The sequence below is a fragment of the Eumetopias jubatus genome, unplaced genomic scaffold (assembly GCF_037043125.1).
Source record: "Eumetopias jubatus isolate StellerSeaLion01/CBP00866 unplaced genomic scaffold, mEumJub1_p1.0 scaffold_12, whole genome shotgun sequence".
Classification (NCBI taxonomy): domain Eukaryota; kingdom Metazoa; phylum Chordata; class Mammalia; order Carnivora; family Otariidae; genus Eumetopias; species Eumetopias jubatus.
The window spans coordinates 371,310-386,988 of NW_028274818.1; the positions used below are offsets into that span (position 1 = coordinate 371,310).

The following is a 15,679-nucleotide window of genomic DNA, read 5'->3' on the forward strand; positions in this document are numbered from 1 at the left end:
GTCCAATCAGAACCTGGGCTGATGTGAGGACTTCCCCTCTGAAGAAGGCGCCTCCTAGTCCCAGGCAGGACAGAGGGTATTTCCTAAGCCCCAGCTTCCCTCCTGTGCAGCTCTTTTAGGACACAAGAACAGCATCTACCATACTCAGTGCAGGATGGGGAAGGGTCGGTCCTGTGGCTTGACGTTCCAGAATTCAGAAGTACTACTTCTTGCTTCATCCACTATTCACCCCCGAGAACTCGCACTAAAGCCGCATATGAGTTATTTTCCCACCGACACTCCTGCCCTCCCTTTGTTGGCTAATTCCCTTTGGTGACTGGTTTTGCAGTTCCCTTCCTGTGTTTATTTCATTGTACAGGAAAGGGAGAATTCCGAGGGGGCCTGTCTCCCTGCTGCCCACGTTCAGTGAGCTCCTTAATCCTTGGCCCTGTCCCTAGGCTGAGAGCCTGGCTGGAAGAGTACTGCCTGCAGCTAGAGCAACTGAGGGGGCCTAGGATGGCCGCCAGGGCTCCCGGGATGCTTGAGAGCTGCCAACACCAACTACCAGGGAGAGGGCTGTCCTCTCTGTGGAGGTACTGGAGAAGCCAGGAGGCGAAAGCTGGGGGGGAGGAAAGAAGTCAGAGATGAGCTCAAGGCCCCCGGAGAATGGAGCCTTTGTGTGGGGTACAAATGAGGGACAAGGGGGTGATTGTGTGGGAGGGCCGGAAGTGCCACACAGACTGGCACCACCACAGCCAGCACCAGATTCACCCCTCTCCTGCTCCGAGAACTCCCTGAGCCCCAGGGGACCAGTACCAGACCTGGTCAGGGAAAGCAGGGTGTGCCTGAGGCTGCAAGGGATGGAAAGGTGGAAAGGAGGATGTGCAGCCAGGGGACAGAGAGAGGTACCCCCTGCCATTATTCCAGATCCAGGGAACAGGAGACAGAAGGAAAAAGAAGCAGCTTTTACTATATTTACATCCAACAAAACTTTGCAAGGAACAATCCTTACTGCGCAGTCAGGACCCTGGGTGGGTGAAGCATTCCCCACGGTGGAGTAGACGGGAAGGGTTAGGACTGGCCGGGGCTCTGGTTCTTCCTGAGGGGAGCATGGGGCTCCTCCAGCTCCGTCCTGACTTTCCAGGAGCTACAAACCACTGAACCATGGTGCCCTGTTTCCCTTCTCTTTCGCATCATCCCTAGGAACCTCATAAGCAAAGAGGCTGTGGCTCCGAAATAAATAACTTAAAATACAAACACTAAGGTAGAAAGATATGATGGAGGGCTTTGGGCCGCTTCAGCAGTTCCAGGGAAGAAGGGCCATCACTGGCGGGGAATGATACCCCTCTCTCCCATTCAGGGCAAAGGCTCAGTAGCTCTGTATCCTTCCAGTTGTTTTTTAAAACAAAAACTTAGAAAATGACCAGGGCAGAGCAGATCTGTGGGTACCCTGGAGGAGAGTTCCTGGTATAATTTGGGGAGGAACAGAGCTGTGCCAACTCCTGCCAGGCCTCGTACAACATCAGCGTGAACATACTGGGCAGGCTGGAGATAGGGGGATTGTGACTTTTGTTTACAGTGGGTCCCTCTTGCTGCCCACATTTGGAGCCTACAGCTGGGCCTGCTTCCCAGCCCATTCCCGACTCCTCTATGAAAGGAGTAGGAAAGCAGGGTAGCTCTAGAATCCGTTCTCCCTCAACCTCCCCACCCCAGGCTGGAGAGGAAAGCTTAAGGGTCCCTAGCATTCCAGAGGTGCTCCAAAGCATTTCCGGCAATCAATGGCCTTTGGGGTGGGCATCTGTGCCCGTCGCTGCCTCAGCTCCTCCTTGCCCATGCTGCTGGCCAGCTTGTTAAAGGCAGACTTGTATTTCTTGTCGAAGGCCACTAGGGAAGAGGGTGGAGGTAGGTCAACAGACTACAATTCTACCCCGCCCCCTGCCGACCCCCAACCCCAGATACTTCCACTCCTCGTCCCCTGCCCGCTCCCTTACCTATGTCCACACGGTCCTTGCCCAGAGCAGCCATAGTCAGGAACAGGATCTCACGATAGATGCCCCTGCAGTGAGGGCAGAGGGTGGACTGAGAGAAAGGGGGTACGGGGCCGGGGACAGGCCAGGGACCTCCCAGATGGGAGCACCATACCTCTGCAAGTGCAGGCCAGTGGGAGGCGGCCCTAAAGTTTCCAGCAAGAGCCCTACAGCCTTGTGCACCTCGCTGAGACCCACATGGCGCAACACGGCCTCCAGCAGCTCCAGGCTGAGGGGCGCGGGTATGGGGCCTGGCCATGCCACCCGCTGCGGGATCTGGCCTGGGTGAAAGGAAGGCAGGCAGCCAGGATTACTGAGCCCTCTGGGCGTGGGACCCACCCCTTCCCAGCCTAGGCCAAACACCAGACTCACTGTGGACCCTCCAGAGCACGTAGAGAGGGGGGCAGCTGCTGGGATCAGGCGTCAGGACGTCCCACAGCAGCCGCACCTGCACAGACGCCGGGTCCGGCATCAGCCACGGAGGTGGGGCCTGCAAGGGCCCAGACAAAGGAGGCAGACTCATGGGACGGCAGGCAGAGGGCTGGAAGTGGACCAGCGAAGCTCCAAGAAACAGGGACGTTGTGGGATATAGCCAAAGGGGAGAGGAAAAGAAAGCCTCATCCCCCATGAGCACCCACTTTGTTCTGTGAGCTGCTGCATCCCTCGTGCCTAGAAACTGCCTGGAGCCCGAAAGGTGCCCAATAAATGTTGGTCGAATAATAGATGCCAAGGAGCCACCATGGTGGCTGTGTACCAGGCCCTATGCAGGTGTTTAACAACTCTGGGCGCTGGGCACTAGGCCATTTTACAGATGAGAAAACAGGCTCGGGCGTGAAGTGAAAAGGCCAGGGGTCGGACCAGGTGCAACTGACTCCCAGGCCTGTGCTCGCTCTACTCTCTGGGGCCTGAGGAGACAGACCCAGAGGTGAGGTGGCAAACACCCAGTGCAGGGGCCACAGGAGGGCACTGACCTGGGGGGGCGGGGACCCATCACAGGAGGCCAGCACCAGGCATGGCAGAATGCTGGGCAGGCGCAGCCGCTGGAAATACCACAGAAGGTTCCAGAAGATGATGGGGTGGGCAGCAGGCAGCTCAGGTAATGCCAGCACCTCACTGCCCTCATTTTCCACCAGCGACTCCAGCTCCTTACGCAGCACCAGGGGGCTCAGATATGCCCAGGCCCCACCCTCAACCCGCCGGGAGGCAGCCTGTCAGGCACAAAGAGGGAGGACGGCGGTACAGGGCAGATCCCAGCCCCAGCCTCACAGCCCTGCTTCCCACTGAGCCATCACGTCCAGCAGCTTCCGAGATGCCCCGTGCCCTCAATGCCCATCATGCCCCACCACTGGGCAACACACACAGACACCCATTCCTTGTGCCCCTTTGGCCCAGCCCTTACCCCCATGTGCCCATTGCAGAGCTGGGGCTCATCCAGGGCAAGGCAGAGCCTGCGGTCACTGAGCACAGGGCCTGGGCCCCCGGGGATGGGAGCGTCTTTGCTGTTACTGGCACCAGCAGGGGCAGGCTGGGGGCTGGGGGCACTGTAGGGGGAGATCGGGGGTCAGCCCTTGAACCTCCGCCCCCCTGTCCCACCCGTGGCACTCGCCCTGCTTTGGGCACCTGGGTCGGGAATCAAGGGTCTGGACACTGAGCAGGGGCACAAAGGGGCAGGCGCAGAAGGGGCAGACTGTGTTGAGGTTGGAGTCGTCGGGCGCCCAGCCGGCCATGATCTCCTCATCGTACACCAGCGAGTCACAGGCATGGCACAAGGAACAGCTGGAGAGCAGGATCTGCGGGCGAGAAGACGCCCCCCCCCCCCAGGCTCAGGAGCCCAGGCTCCTTCCACTGCCCCCAGCCCCTGCCTTTGACAGAGGGAGAGGCGGGGAGTCTGCACGCATGTGTTCAAGCACATCTGTGTGGGAGGGGTTCTCCTCACTTCCAGGGAAGGCGGCTGCAAGCACCCGGGGGTGTCACTGAGGCGCTCTGAGGAGCGGCGCAGGCTCAGGCTGCTGACGGAAGACTCGGAGAGGTCCCACTCACTGCCCAGAGAGGCTGAGCTCTGCCATCACAGGAGAAAGCACTATCAGCCGGTCCTTCTCTGGGCTCTCTCCTGGCCCCTCCGGGGGCTAAGGGGAATGGACCCTCCCCTCCCTGGCTACCTCAGAGGCAGTGGATCCAGGCCGCTCCCGGGGGCGCAGGAGGCTGTCCATCGGGCTACGGCGGGCAGGGGGAGGCAGGTCAGGGGGCAGCTCAGGTGGGGGAACGCGGGAGGCAGGGGAGCGGCGGGAAGGAGTGAGCAGCTGTTGCAGGCGGGCGCCCAGCCCTCGTCTGGGGGTGCTGGCCTCCTCCTGATGCCCGCCCGCCTTGGGCGCCCGCCCACTTGGCCCTTCCAGGGTCTCAGTGGACTGGGCACTCAGGGCTGAGCCTGAGTCCTCTGGGCTGCCTCCGGGGGCCGGCTCCTCGCCAGTCAGGCTCAGGTCTGAGAGGCTCCCGTCACGCCAGGGTACAGGTGAGCCCCGGGGCTCCAGTACCCCTAAGGCCTCTATCACTGCAGGGCAGAGAAGAATCAGAGAAGATGGAGCCTCGCCCGTCCTCCAGAAGCCAGGGAAACACAAACTCCCGCCACACAGACTCCCGCGGTGGCAGCCCCTGCCCGTGACAGCGACCCGGGCGAGGTCCCCCAGCTTCCACAGCACCCCACCCCCGTGACAGTGACCCGGGCGAGGTCCCCCAGCTTCCACAGCACCCCCTGTCCCCCGCCAGAGGGCCCTTCCAGCCTGGGCTCTGCTCTCCTCCTCTCTCCCTGGCAAGTGGGGAGGAAAGCCGACTGGGGAGATGGCTCAGACGGACACTCACTGTGGGCCACGCCAGCCTCCACGGTGGGCTGTGCCCCGCGGGCACTGCCCAGACTGCCGCTTTTCACCAGGCGCCCTGTGGGTGAAGCTGGGTCCCGGAAGCTTCGACCGGCCCAAGTAGTCTGGCGCTGAAGTGGGCGCGTAGGGGAGCGACGCTCCAGACAGGGCTCTGCGAAAGACCGGGAGGAGGCTGAAGGCAGCCAGGTACAAACCCGGCCCCTTGTCCAAAACACGGCTCCCTGCGTGGGCGCGGGGTTGTAGGGCTCTTCCCAGGCAGAACGTCCTCTCCTCTGTCATCGGCCAACTGCAGCGTCCCCGTCCCCAGAACACCCGATGCCAACCATGAGGCCAGCCCCAGCTCTCCGAGCCTCTACCCGCCGGAGCCTGGCTGCTCGGCCCCCAGCCCGTCACAGGCCCTACCCACCTGTCTGGCCGCTGCCCGCCTCTTGCACTGCTGCCTGCTGCCGCTGCCGCCGCCGTTCCCTCAAGGGCTGGCGGAACTGAGCAGCCCCCAGGACAACGTTCCGGAGCTTGGCCCAGCGCAGGCGCCCACCCGGTGTACCAGACAGCCACTTGCTTTCCAGCACGGCCTGCCAAGCACAGTGCCCATCAAGATGGCCTACTGCCACGCCCTGACTCCAGCCTGATGGCCGCTGCCTGTTCCAGGGACGCCAGGGACCCAGGGGCCACCTTCCCCGGCAGACATCCTGCCTCGGTCCGTCCTGCCGATGGCTCGGCAGGTGCGGGAACCCACGAGGCAGGTGGCAGCGGCCACCTGGAGGGATCTGAAGGAAGCCAGAAGCTGTGTAGATACTTTGTATCCAGACTCTGCTACTTATCAAGCATATGGCTTTGAAGAAATCTTTTCACTTTTTTGGTCATCAGTTTCCTGAAGTAAAAACCAGTTTAGTGTTCTGGTTAAGGACCCGAATGCAGAAAACATTATTATGCCTGTGTTCATGCCCTGACTCCCTAATTTCCTCTCTGTGGGGCCCTGGACAAGTCAGCAGCACTCTGGAACCTCACTGCCTCCCCTGTAAAGGAGGGGGGGGCCTGCAGAAAAGATGAAACGATAGAACACGTGTGAGGTGCCTAGAACAATGCCTGGCACGCAGGCTACCACCACAGCTATCGCTGGGAGGGGGCAGATTCCTCGTTGGGGCTCTGGCGAGTGAGTAAGCCGCCACGAAGGAGGGAACGCGGTGTGGGCACTAAGGCGCTCGGACAGTCCAGTGGCTGACGGTGGTTACAGGGCCTGGTTGCACTGTCCAGGGCCAGTCTCGGGGAGGCGCGTCTGGTTGCACCGTCCAGGGCCAGTCTCGGGGGGCGCGTCTGGTTGCACCGTCCAGGGCCAGTCTCGGGGGGGCGCATCTGGTTGCACCGTCCAGGGCCAGTCTCGGGGGGGCGCGTCTGGTTGCACCGTCCAGGGCCAGTCTCGGGGGGGGGCGCGTCTGGTTGCACCGTCCAGGGCCAGTCTCGGGGGGGCGCGTCTGGTTGCACCGTCCAGGGCCAGTCTCGGGGGGGCGCGTCTGGTTGCACCGCCCAGGGCCAGTCTCGGGGGGGGGGCGTCTGGTTGCACCGTCCAGGGCCAGTCTCGGGGGGGCGCGTCTGGTTGCACCGCCCAGGGCCAGTCTCGGGGGGGGCGTCTGGTTGCACCGTCCAGGGCCAGTCTCGGGGGGGGGCATCTGGTTGCACTGCCCAGGGCCAGTCTCGGGGGGGGCATCCTCCCCCTCTGCACCCCTGCCACTGGCTGCCGTCCCACCCCAACCAGATCCGGTACCTTGTTGTAATAGCCGTAAGTGATGGTGTTGGGCACGACACCCGCCCGCCTCATCTCCAGCATGACCCGCACGGACAGCACAGGCTGCCCATAATGGGAGCACAGCTGCATCAGCACCCGGTAACACACCTGGGCCAGGAGAGGCACAGGGTGAGAGGCCTGCTCCCCGCCCCAAGCCCCAGGTCTCAGTCTCCCCTGGTTCCCACAGACTTTGCTGGTCCCGGGCAGCTCCTGGGGCCACCGCACAGCATAGCCACCTGCCCTTCCTGCCGCCCCACACCCTCCAGGCTCCACTGCTGTCCCCTGAACATATTCAGTGAGCGCTATGCCCCTGCCCAGCTCCCCGCCAGCTGCACAGGCCTCCCTGGGGCTGGGCGCGGCTGCCCACCTCATCGGGCAGCACCACCTTGCGGCTCTCCATCTGGCGCAGCACGTGGTAGGCCGTGTGCAGTGCCTGCACGCGGGATGGCGCCGCGCGCACGTAGGCGGGCAGACACAGGAACCATAGCCCATAGCAGTGCCCCAGCAGGCACCGGGCCCACAGCTCAGGCACGGCTGCTGACTTCTGCGCCATCCGCTGTGCAACCTTCATCTCCTGGATGGGGCAGGGGACACCTGCGTGAGGACAGTGCCAGGCCAAGGCCGGTCTCCAAACGGTGTGGGAGACGCAGCACCCTCCCCACTAAGGAAGGCCTGTGCTCTGAGGAGGCAGGAGGGATTCTACGCACAGGGTTCAGCCCCGGAGCCCCAGAAAGAGATGCCTAGCTCCCGAGCATGGACAGGTGCCCTGGAAGAGGCACCGAGCCCCTGGCTTCCCGGAGTGCTCAGAAGACGAAGGCGATGATGGTGAGAACAGCACCAACAGCTAATGTTTTATGGGCCAAGCACATTGAAACCTGCTAAGAATAGCGTAGGTACGATCATACCCGTTTCACAGATGAAGAAATGGCCTGAGTCAGATGCCTCGGTGGAGCACATGTCCCGGTTACCTGTTTGGTACGGCGAGGGGCAGGGCTGCTGGGGGCGCTCCGGGATGGGCCTGGCACGGGCAGCGCCCCGGGCTGCTCCCGTGGGGACTCAAACAGCTCAGCCCGCAGCTCTGGGAACCCATCGTAGCTGGAGGGGCAGGAAGAGGCAGTATTAGGAGCAGCCAAGGCTCAGCCAGCCACGGGGCCTGGGAACAAGAGTTCCCAGTACTCACCAGTACTGGGGGGCAGATTCACTGCCCTCTGGCACTGGAGGCTCCTCGGGAGGTGTGATGAAGACGGTGAGCTCACTCCCCGACAGGTCCTCCAGCTCCACCAAGGGTGTGGGCTCAGGCTTCTCCTGCTCCGGGTGCACCTGCAGCAGGGAGGTAAGAGAACGTCAAGACAGTGGGCACAGCAGGCGCCACCTCCGGGAGTCCAGGAGATGGCATCTCCCCGGAAGTTACAGCAGCAGGGAGGGGGCACGTGGGCCCAGGCTTCACCGAGGCCCTGGAGACACAGCTGGGGGATGGCGTCAGGAATGGGAGGGTGGTATGTATGGGAAGCCAGCCACATACAGCCGCACAGGCTGTGCACTGTGTAGCTACAGGGGTGGCATCCCCAGCACGGATGAGGGGTCGAGTGCTTGCAGCGGCGACAGTAGGCACAGAAAGGGGACAGCTCCCGATACCTTGTCGACACAAGAGTCAAAGAACTCGAGGGCGGCATGCCGAGCAGAGCCGAAGGAGCACTCCTCGATGAACTGCGAGAACATCTGTGTGCGCAGGACCTGGCAGTACAGCTTGTGGCTGGAGCGCTCCCGGGATTTGAGGAAGCCTGGGGGTGAGAGTGGGGTGCGGGGGAGTAGGGGTGTCAGCAGGCCACCTGCCCCGGCCGCCCCAACCCGCTCGGCCTCTCTTGGGCCCCTCTGGCAGGACGACTGCACCTGCTGAGCACCAGTCCCGTGGGGCCCTCCCTTCTGTCCGTCTGCACCCAGGGCTTCAGACTGGGGGTCCCCGAGGTCAGGGCCCCGGGGAGAGCTTGGCCCATGGGGCATTTTGCCCCAAGTGCTAGGCCCCCAGAGGGTAGGGCCAATGCTGGGGCAGCCGGTGCTTCTAACAACCATTTGCCCAGTGAAGGAACAAGCAAGGGAGCGGTGCCCACCCCCACCAGCTCCGCCTGGAGCCCGGTGCCCCCCTGCCCCGCCCGCCCCCCCACGCCGCGGGCACCGGCCGTCTCTACCCTGCAGGAAGAAGAGGTTGTCGACATCTCGAGCCCCCTCCGAGGGGGCCTGGGTGAGCGGGCGCAGGAAGTCCCGGTAGCCCTTGAGCAGACAGGCCATGAAGCGGAGAAAGGCTCCCTGGACTTCACGCTCCAGCCGCGCCCGGCGGCCGCACACGGCCTCATAGTCCGTCAGCAGGAACTCCAAGGATGCCTCCTCCTCGGGCCCAGTGTATGCTGGGGACCAGGGCAGCCGGGGTCAGGGCCGGTCTCAGCCCTGCTCCTCACGCACCCCTTGCGCCAATGCTGATCACGGTATTAGCAGTGGGTAACAAGTTTCAAGCCTCCCCAGTGACCCGTTAGCCCCCCACACCTGCACACGCATCAGAATATTAACACGGTAGGCCCGCGCTCTTGTGGAAACGAAATCCCAACACCTCTAGCCTCCTCAAGGAAGGTCTAGCTCTCCACAGACCTCCCCACTTGGAGGCTTAACGTCAGTGGCGGTTTCCAGCCCCCACCCCTGCCCGGGGCTCTCACTCTGATCCAGCTGCTGGTACAAGTTTGTCAGCGTAGCCAGCAGAACCTTGTAGGGTCTGCGGGGCAGGGTCCGAGGGGAGAGGGGCTTCTTTTCCTCCGTCCTGTGAGATGCGCAGAGGGAAGAAAGGGCAGTGGGGCTCCTCGCCAGCCTCCCCCACTGCACACCAGCGCCGAGGGATGCCCAGCCCTCTTACTGGAAGAGCGTGTTGGTGTCAAGATCAACGCAGATGACGTCAGCAGGCGGGTCGTGCAGGTCGAAGTAGCTGGAGTGGATCCCCACAATGAAGGGCACGGGGGCGCTCAACACATCTGCCAGCACCAGTGGGCAGAGCGGGATGTAGGGACACTGCCAATGCAGCGGGAAGATCATCTGAAGCACCGGGTAGTGGGGACCAGTGAGCAGGGGGCTGGAGCAGCAGAGGGGGTGCAGGAAGGGGAGGGGGCATTGGCGGGGGGGCGGGGGGAGGGGTGCCCGTTGATGGAAGCTGTTGGAGGTGGCATCCGGAGAACAGCCCCTGACACCCCTGGGTGAGGCCGAGGGACCCCCCCCACCCCCACCCCAGAAGGAAAAGGAAGTGGAGTCTGGGCAGGGGTGGAGGCACCAGTGAGAACCTTCTGGGGAAGGAGGCCGGGCAGGGTGGCACTCACGGAGACGAGCGCCTCACAGACGCTGGTGAGCAGGTCTGGCCGCAGCGAATGGACCAGGAGCTTGTGCTCGGTGAGCACAGCCAGCAGCAGGGTGATGGCCAGCTCAGGGCCCAGGCTCTGCAGGAGCTGCAGGAAGCTGGCACCGCTGCAGGAGTGTGGGGGGGCGGGGGGTCGCCGGGATGCCCCGGAGACCCCTCCCCAGACACTGGGTGCAGACGCCGCTGGGCCCGGCCGGCGCCAACCTCAACAGCCATGCCCACCTGCCCGGCACCTATCCGGTCCGCGGTCGTCACAGCACCCCCCCCCCCCCAACCTGGGCACGTACCTGAGCGGCAGGGGTGAGGACACGGGCTGGCAGAGGAGCAGATTGTCATACGGAGACATCTGGGAGGCAGAAGAGCTGCAGGTCAGAATGAGGGTGGCCCCTGCCGCCCCCCTCCCCCCAGCCAGCCCCACGCTGGGCCTGGCTCTCACCTGCACCAGGATGCGGGGTCTCTGTGGGGAAGGGAAAGGGACGTTGTGAATGAAGTGGGAGATGTGCCTGGGGAGGAGAGGGACACCGGTCAGCGGCAGACTCCCCAGTCCAGCCCTCCCCCTTCACCCGTGCATGAGCACCTCACGCATCCCGGAGCCCAGAGCACAGGCCCCGCTCACCCCTTGGGCAGCGGCCCTGGCACACGCTGCACACCCAGCCCCGAGCTCCACCCTAACCTCTCCCACCTTTCCCAGACTCCCCTCCCCTCGCTCGTCACCCCTTCCCAGGGCCCAGGCAGCCATGCTCACGCTTCCAAGGGCAGGCGGTGGGGGCCCGAGACGGAGTAGCGGTACAGGAAGGTGAGGAAGGCGCGGAAGGCAGGGAAGGCAGGCCAGTGCGACAGCACAGCAATGGCGCGCCGGCTGCGCACGGCCCGGCCCCCCAGGGCCCGGCCCCGCTCCACAGCGCTCAGGAGGCCCAGGGCCCGCGCTTGCCGCTCTGACAGCCTGGCCCTTGGGAAAGCCTCGTAGAACTGCAGGGCAGCACCGTACACCTGGCGGGGTGGGGGTGGAGAGGCCGTCAGGCGGGCTCAGCATAGCCTGGACCCCTCAGCACACTCCCCACACCCACCTTGTCACCAGCTGCGCCCGTGAGCACAAAGGTGGAGAAGACAGGCACGGGGTACTTGGTCTGGGCAGGCCAGCACTCCACAGTGGCTCCCATGGGCAGGCAGAAGACAGGCACGGACTCGGGCAGTGGGAACGCCTCATTGTCCTCCTCTGGGTAGCGGCCCAGCAGCTCTGCATCCCCGGCAGAGTGGGGGGGGGGGTACGAAAAGAGGGAGGGCCAATCAGACTCCAGGGAAGGATCCAGGAGATGCCAGAGAAGGGCCAAGTGGCAAAGGGGAAGTGCATTCTGGGCACACTGGTGGTACAAGCCAAGAGGCACCAGGACAAGGGAACATGAAGGACCAAGTGCTTGGAGGGACAGAGGGGCAACTCACCTGCCTCGTATACCAGTGTGTTGGCCTTAGCCAGGCCCACCTTGTAGCACAGGTACACTGCTGGACCCCACTGTCCCAGAAATGACAAGAGACAGACACATAGCTAACAAAGATGTCCAGGCTCCATTTTCTCTACCACCCCTTAGCGGTCTTTTGTCTTTATTTAAAAGTTAAGTTTTTCTATGCCCAGTGTGGAACCCCAAAATGCAGGGCTGGAACTCACGACCCTGAGATCGAGAGTCAGATACTTAATTGACTGAGCCCACCTAGGCATCCTAGTGGTCTTTCGTCTTTAAAACTCCCAATAATCCTGGGGCACCTGGGTGGCTCAGTCAGTTGAGCATCCAGCTCTTGGTTTCAGGTCAGGTCATGATCTCAGGGTCATGAGATCGATCCCCATGTCGGGCTCCGTGCTGGGCATGGAGCCTGCTGGGGATTCTTTCTTTCCTCTCTCTGCTCCTCCTGTCACTCGCTTTCTCTCTCTCTCTCAAATAAATAAACAAGATATTTAAAGAAAAACCTTCCAATAATCCTGGTCCCCCAAGACTAGAGTCACCCCTCTGGGCCCGCCCAGGACATCAGAGGCCCTGGTGCTAGGGTGCCCTCTGAGCCCCACGCCCAACCCTCCCACCAGCACAGTGCAGGCCTCTGCATCTGGCCCCAGGGCCCTGCTCACCATGCCTGGGTTGAGGTTGCGGGGCAGTCGGCAGTAAGTATGAGGAGTGCCCTCGCCCTTGCTGGGCAGCACCAGGCAGAGGTCAGTGATGCCCAGGGCATGCAGCCCTGCCCCCTCTGCTGCCCGCCGGCAAGTGAGGTAGGTGCGGGGGTGCCCAGGGCCAGGAGGGGCCAGGTTGGCCGAGTGGCTGTATGGTGTTGTGTCCAGCACTTGGAAGCCAGGCTTGGGTCGTTCCTTCCCCTCATACAGGACCCTGGACATGGAGAGCAGGCACAGGTGTCAAGGGCTCAGGAGAAAGACCCCAGTCCTGCCAGATCTGCCCAGTGAGTCCTACTTAGCAGCCTTGCACCCTCAGCCTTATCAAACCGGGCACCAGGGCCCACTTCTTGCAGGACTCTGCCCTCCAGAATCCTGTGCCTCCTCCCCTGCCCTCGGCTCTACTTGTCCATCAGTAACAACCCCTCAAGCCTTCCGTGCCTCTCACGCTCATTCACAAATGCCAAGAGGAAAAGCTTCCACTTACTGACTCCATGCCTATTCCCGCACACGGATGGCCTCATTCAGTCTTCTCAACCACCCTGTGGGGAGGTACTCTTTCCCCGTTCTCCAGAGGGGCTCAACACCCGGCCCAAGATCCCACAGCTAGCAAGCGGCCCGGCCGCGCTAGGCTCCGGACCCACTCCATGTGACGACTAAGCGTGACCACCTCCCCCTGCTCCCTGCCTCTAGCCTGCTCTCTTCCTGCCCTCACCCCAGCCCCTACCGCTCCCCACCTCCCCTGGTGCCCACACAGGAGGGGCACGCACCCCAGCTCAACGAGGGGGGGCTTGTCACGGCCCCTGCGGTAGCAGATGACGGGCTGAGTTCCACCCAGGAGCCCAGCACTGAGTTCCAAGGGGTGGCCCCCCGCGGAGGACTGGATGCACGTGTAGCCCTGGGGCACCTCCTCGCCCAGCGCCCTAGCAATGACTGCCACGTCTGTGATGGGCTCGGCTGGCCGGGGAGGGCGCAGGGGCCCACTGGGTTCCGGAACCCATGTCTCCTCAGGGATGGGTGCTCCGTTCCCTGCAAGCCCAGCTATCACGAAGTAATCCACCAGCCGGGGGGGCCGCTCCTCCGCCATGGCCCCCCCCTCACTCACTGCATCTGTAACGGTCAAGTGAGGGAGAGATGAAGAAGCAAAGGGGGCAGCCACGGGGGCCCCCTCTGCTCCCTCCTCTCCACAGGCCTTCCAAGGGAGGGTAGGGCCCCTGATGGTCCGCCAACCCTGAGCTCTCCCGCCTGTGACGTCACCAGGCAATTAAAGAGACCAGGACCCTCCCGCGGGGCGGCACCAGCCCTCTCCCCAAGCAAGCCCGGCTCCACTCCCGCGCACACAGTTGACCTCGGCTCTGACCTCATACCGCTCCTGTATCCCCTTTAAAAGCCCCACCCGTCCTCACTCCCGACAGCGGGAACCACAGTCCGTTCTAGGAGGGTCTGCAATGACATCATGCCAACCTGACAGTCCGTTTTAAGGGTTTCTGACCTTCCCACTCTACCGATGACATCATCAGAACCTCACGATCCAGCTGAGGCTCTTAAAGAGCGCACCTCTAGGTTTTCGGGAGGACCCCATAGGTTTCCAGGAAGGCCCACGACACCCAAGTTTTCGTGTCTTTTCACCAGCCTCGAGTCCTTTTCCTAGCCTGTCCGCTAACCCGACACCAAGCCCAGCGCCCTCCCACCTCCAGGATCCTGAAGTCAGGTCCGAAGCCGCCGTGGGAGGCAGTCCGGCCATCTGCCCTCGTTCGCGGAGCGCAGGGAGGGAGCCGGGCGCCCCACGGGCCTCCGCTAACTGTATTCTCACCTGCCGCCATGGCCCAACCCCAGAGCGGGGGCCCCGGGGGTCCCCAGAGCCCGGGGGCGCAAAGCTGGGGAGCAGCTCGGTGGGTGGTTGCAGCACAGGACTGGAGGCATGGGGCGCTCGGGAGGGGAAGGGAGGGGACTTCCCGAAACCCGGGAGGGGAAGCTGCGCGGGCGGAAGTCGGCCCCGGGGCGTGCGGCGGGGGGACCGCCCGGCCGGCAGCGCAGCCGTGGGCGCGGGAGCCGCGCGGCCCTCCTCCGCCTCCCCCTGCCCTCTCCCGGGGCCGGGGCCCCGGGCGCGCCCCTCACCCCGGGCCCCCGGCCCCCGCCCAGCGGACGGGGAGCCGCGGCCGCAGACGGGGGTAGGGGTGGGGTGAGGCCCGCGGGCCGGGGGGCGCCCTCCGCACACCTGCGCGCCCGCCCCTGTCCGGCCGGCTCCCCGCGCTTTCACTTCCCCGCGGCGGAGGAAGCGGAACCAGCTGCGCCGCCGGCTATAGCCCGCCGGCCCCGCCCGCGCCCCCTCCCCGCCCGCCGCCCGCCGCCCGCCGCCCGCCCGGCCCTACCTGCCGGCCCGCGGCTCCGCGGCCCCCGGCCCGCGGGCGGGCGGCTCGGAGGCGGGCGGCGGGCGGCGGGCGGCGGGCTACCCGGCCCCGGACATGGCGCCCGGCTCAGCGCGCTCCCGCCCGGCGGCGGGCGGAGGGACAGGCGGCCGGGGCGCCGCGCCGGGCTCGTCCGCGCGCCCCGCTTTCTCCGTGGCCCCCCCACACCCCCACCCCGGCTGTGACCCCGCCGCGCCCGCCCGGCGCCTGCAGCGCGACCCCTGGCGGCCGGGAGGGCCCCCTGCACGCAGGCGGCGGGCGCCCGTCCCGCCCCGGGGCCTGGTCACATGTGGCCCGGGTGCCTGGCCGCGCGCCTTGGAGGCCCAAGCTGCGCCGACCCAGCGACGCCCCTACTTCCAGGTTTAGGGCACACTGCATTCCCTGCGGGCCTGGGCCACAAGCTCTCAGTTCCCTTTTCTGAAAAAGACAAGGTCTTTGGAAAGAGGAAGAGGAGAGGCCAGCACGGCGGGGTGGGCAAAAGTAGTGGGGGGGGGGGGAGTATAAGGAGGGACAGCACTCCTCTGCCGGGTACCGAGAAGCGCAGAGGGCCGAAGCTCACGTGGCCAGAGGGCTGGCAGCCTGGGTTAGAAAGAGGAAGCCCCTTGGGGACACTGCGAGCAGTGGAGCCTGGAGCCGTGGAGCCGGGAGGGAGGGAGGCGGGATGCAGTGGAGGAAGCAGGGCGCAGACCTGGGAGCATGAGGTCAGAGGCTGGCCGAGCACCACTTGTCTTCTAGGTTCTCTGGGCTTCGGAGGTCCATGAGGAAGAGGGAGCCAGCCCTGCCTGACATCCATAGCTGGTATAAAATCCTCCTGGGGAGCCTCCCTCAGCTAAAGGATCCTTGGGGCCAGCTGCCCCTGGGGAAACAGGACTGTGATCTCAGCCATCAGTCACCTCCTCACCCTTGACTCACAGCCAGGCCCCGGGCAGGTGGGAGGGCATGTGTGCTGCCCCAGGAGCCTGCATCCAGCCTGGACGCCCATGTTCAATGCTAGGTACAAATTCTGAGGCTGGGGCCCCTCTACAAACCACAACAGCGATGAGAAGATGCAAAAAGCGTTATCAGA

At 64.1% G+C, this 15,679-nt stretch overlaps 1 protein-coding gene across 3 annotated transcripts; it reads right to left on the reverse strand.

Moving 5' to 3' along the window:
- Positions 1–929: 929 nt before the first annotated feature.
- DENND4B (DENN domain containing 4B) lies at positions 930–14,598 on the reverse strand. Of its 3 annotated transcripts, none has more exons than XM_088016951.1 (28): positions 14,578–14,598; positions 12,976–13,315; positions 12,170–12,422; positions 11,494–11,563; positions 11,121–11,290; positions 10,799–11,043; positions 10,490–10,556; positions 10,341–10,399; positions 10,016–10,160; positions 9,562–9,737; positions 9,368–9,468; positions 8,849–9,064; positions 8,298–8,443; positions 7,843–7,982; positions 7,631–7,757; positions 7,030–7,236; positions 6,642–6,770; positions 5,286–5,451; positions 4,863–5,030; positions 4,166–4,554; positions 3,943–4,065; positions 3,627–3,796; positions 3,406–3,547; positions 2,978–3,214; positions 2,379–2,496; positions 2,122–2,287; positions 1,971–2,035; positions 930–1,863 (listed from the first exon to the last, which is right to left on the reverse strand). In XM_088016951.1, the coding sequence occupies exons 2-28, from the start codon at positions 13,290–13,292 to the stop codon at positions 1,718–1,720; spliced, it is 4,458 nt and encodes a 1,485-aa protein (XP_087873077.1). In that variant the 5' UTR covers positions 13,293–13,315; positions 14,578–14,598; the 3' UTR covers positions 930–1,717. The 3 variants fall into 3 exon arrangements, with proteins under 3 accessions (XP_087873077.1, XP_027945907.1, XP_027945906.1); XM_028090106.2 differs by lacking the exon at positions 14,578–14,598 and adding an exon at positions 14,019–14,214 and having other exon boundaries at positions 2,379–2,454; XM_028090105.2 differs by lacking the exon at positions 14,578–14,598 and adding an exon at positions 14,019–14,214.
- Between the last annotated feature and the right edge of the window lie 1,081 nt (positions 14,599–15,679).

Excerpts from the sequence above, each read along its gene's own strand:
- DENND4B (XM_028090105.2), bottom strand. Across the intron at positions 7,237-7,630 it reads CCCCTCGCCGTACCAAACAG|GAGATGAAGGTTGCACAGCG; the intron begins GTAACCGGGACA and ends TGCCCCATCCAG. Across the intron at positions 4,555-4,862 it reads GGAGGCTGGCGTGGCCCACA|TGATAGAGGCCTTAGGGGTA; the intron begins GTGAGTGTCCGT and ends TCTGCCCTGCAG.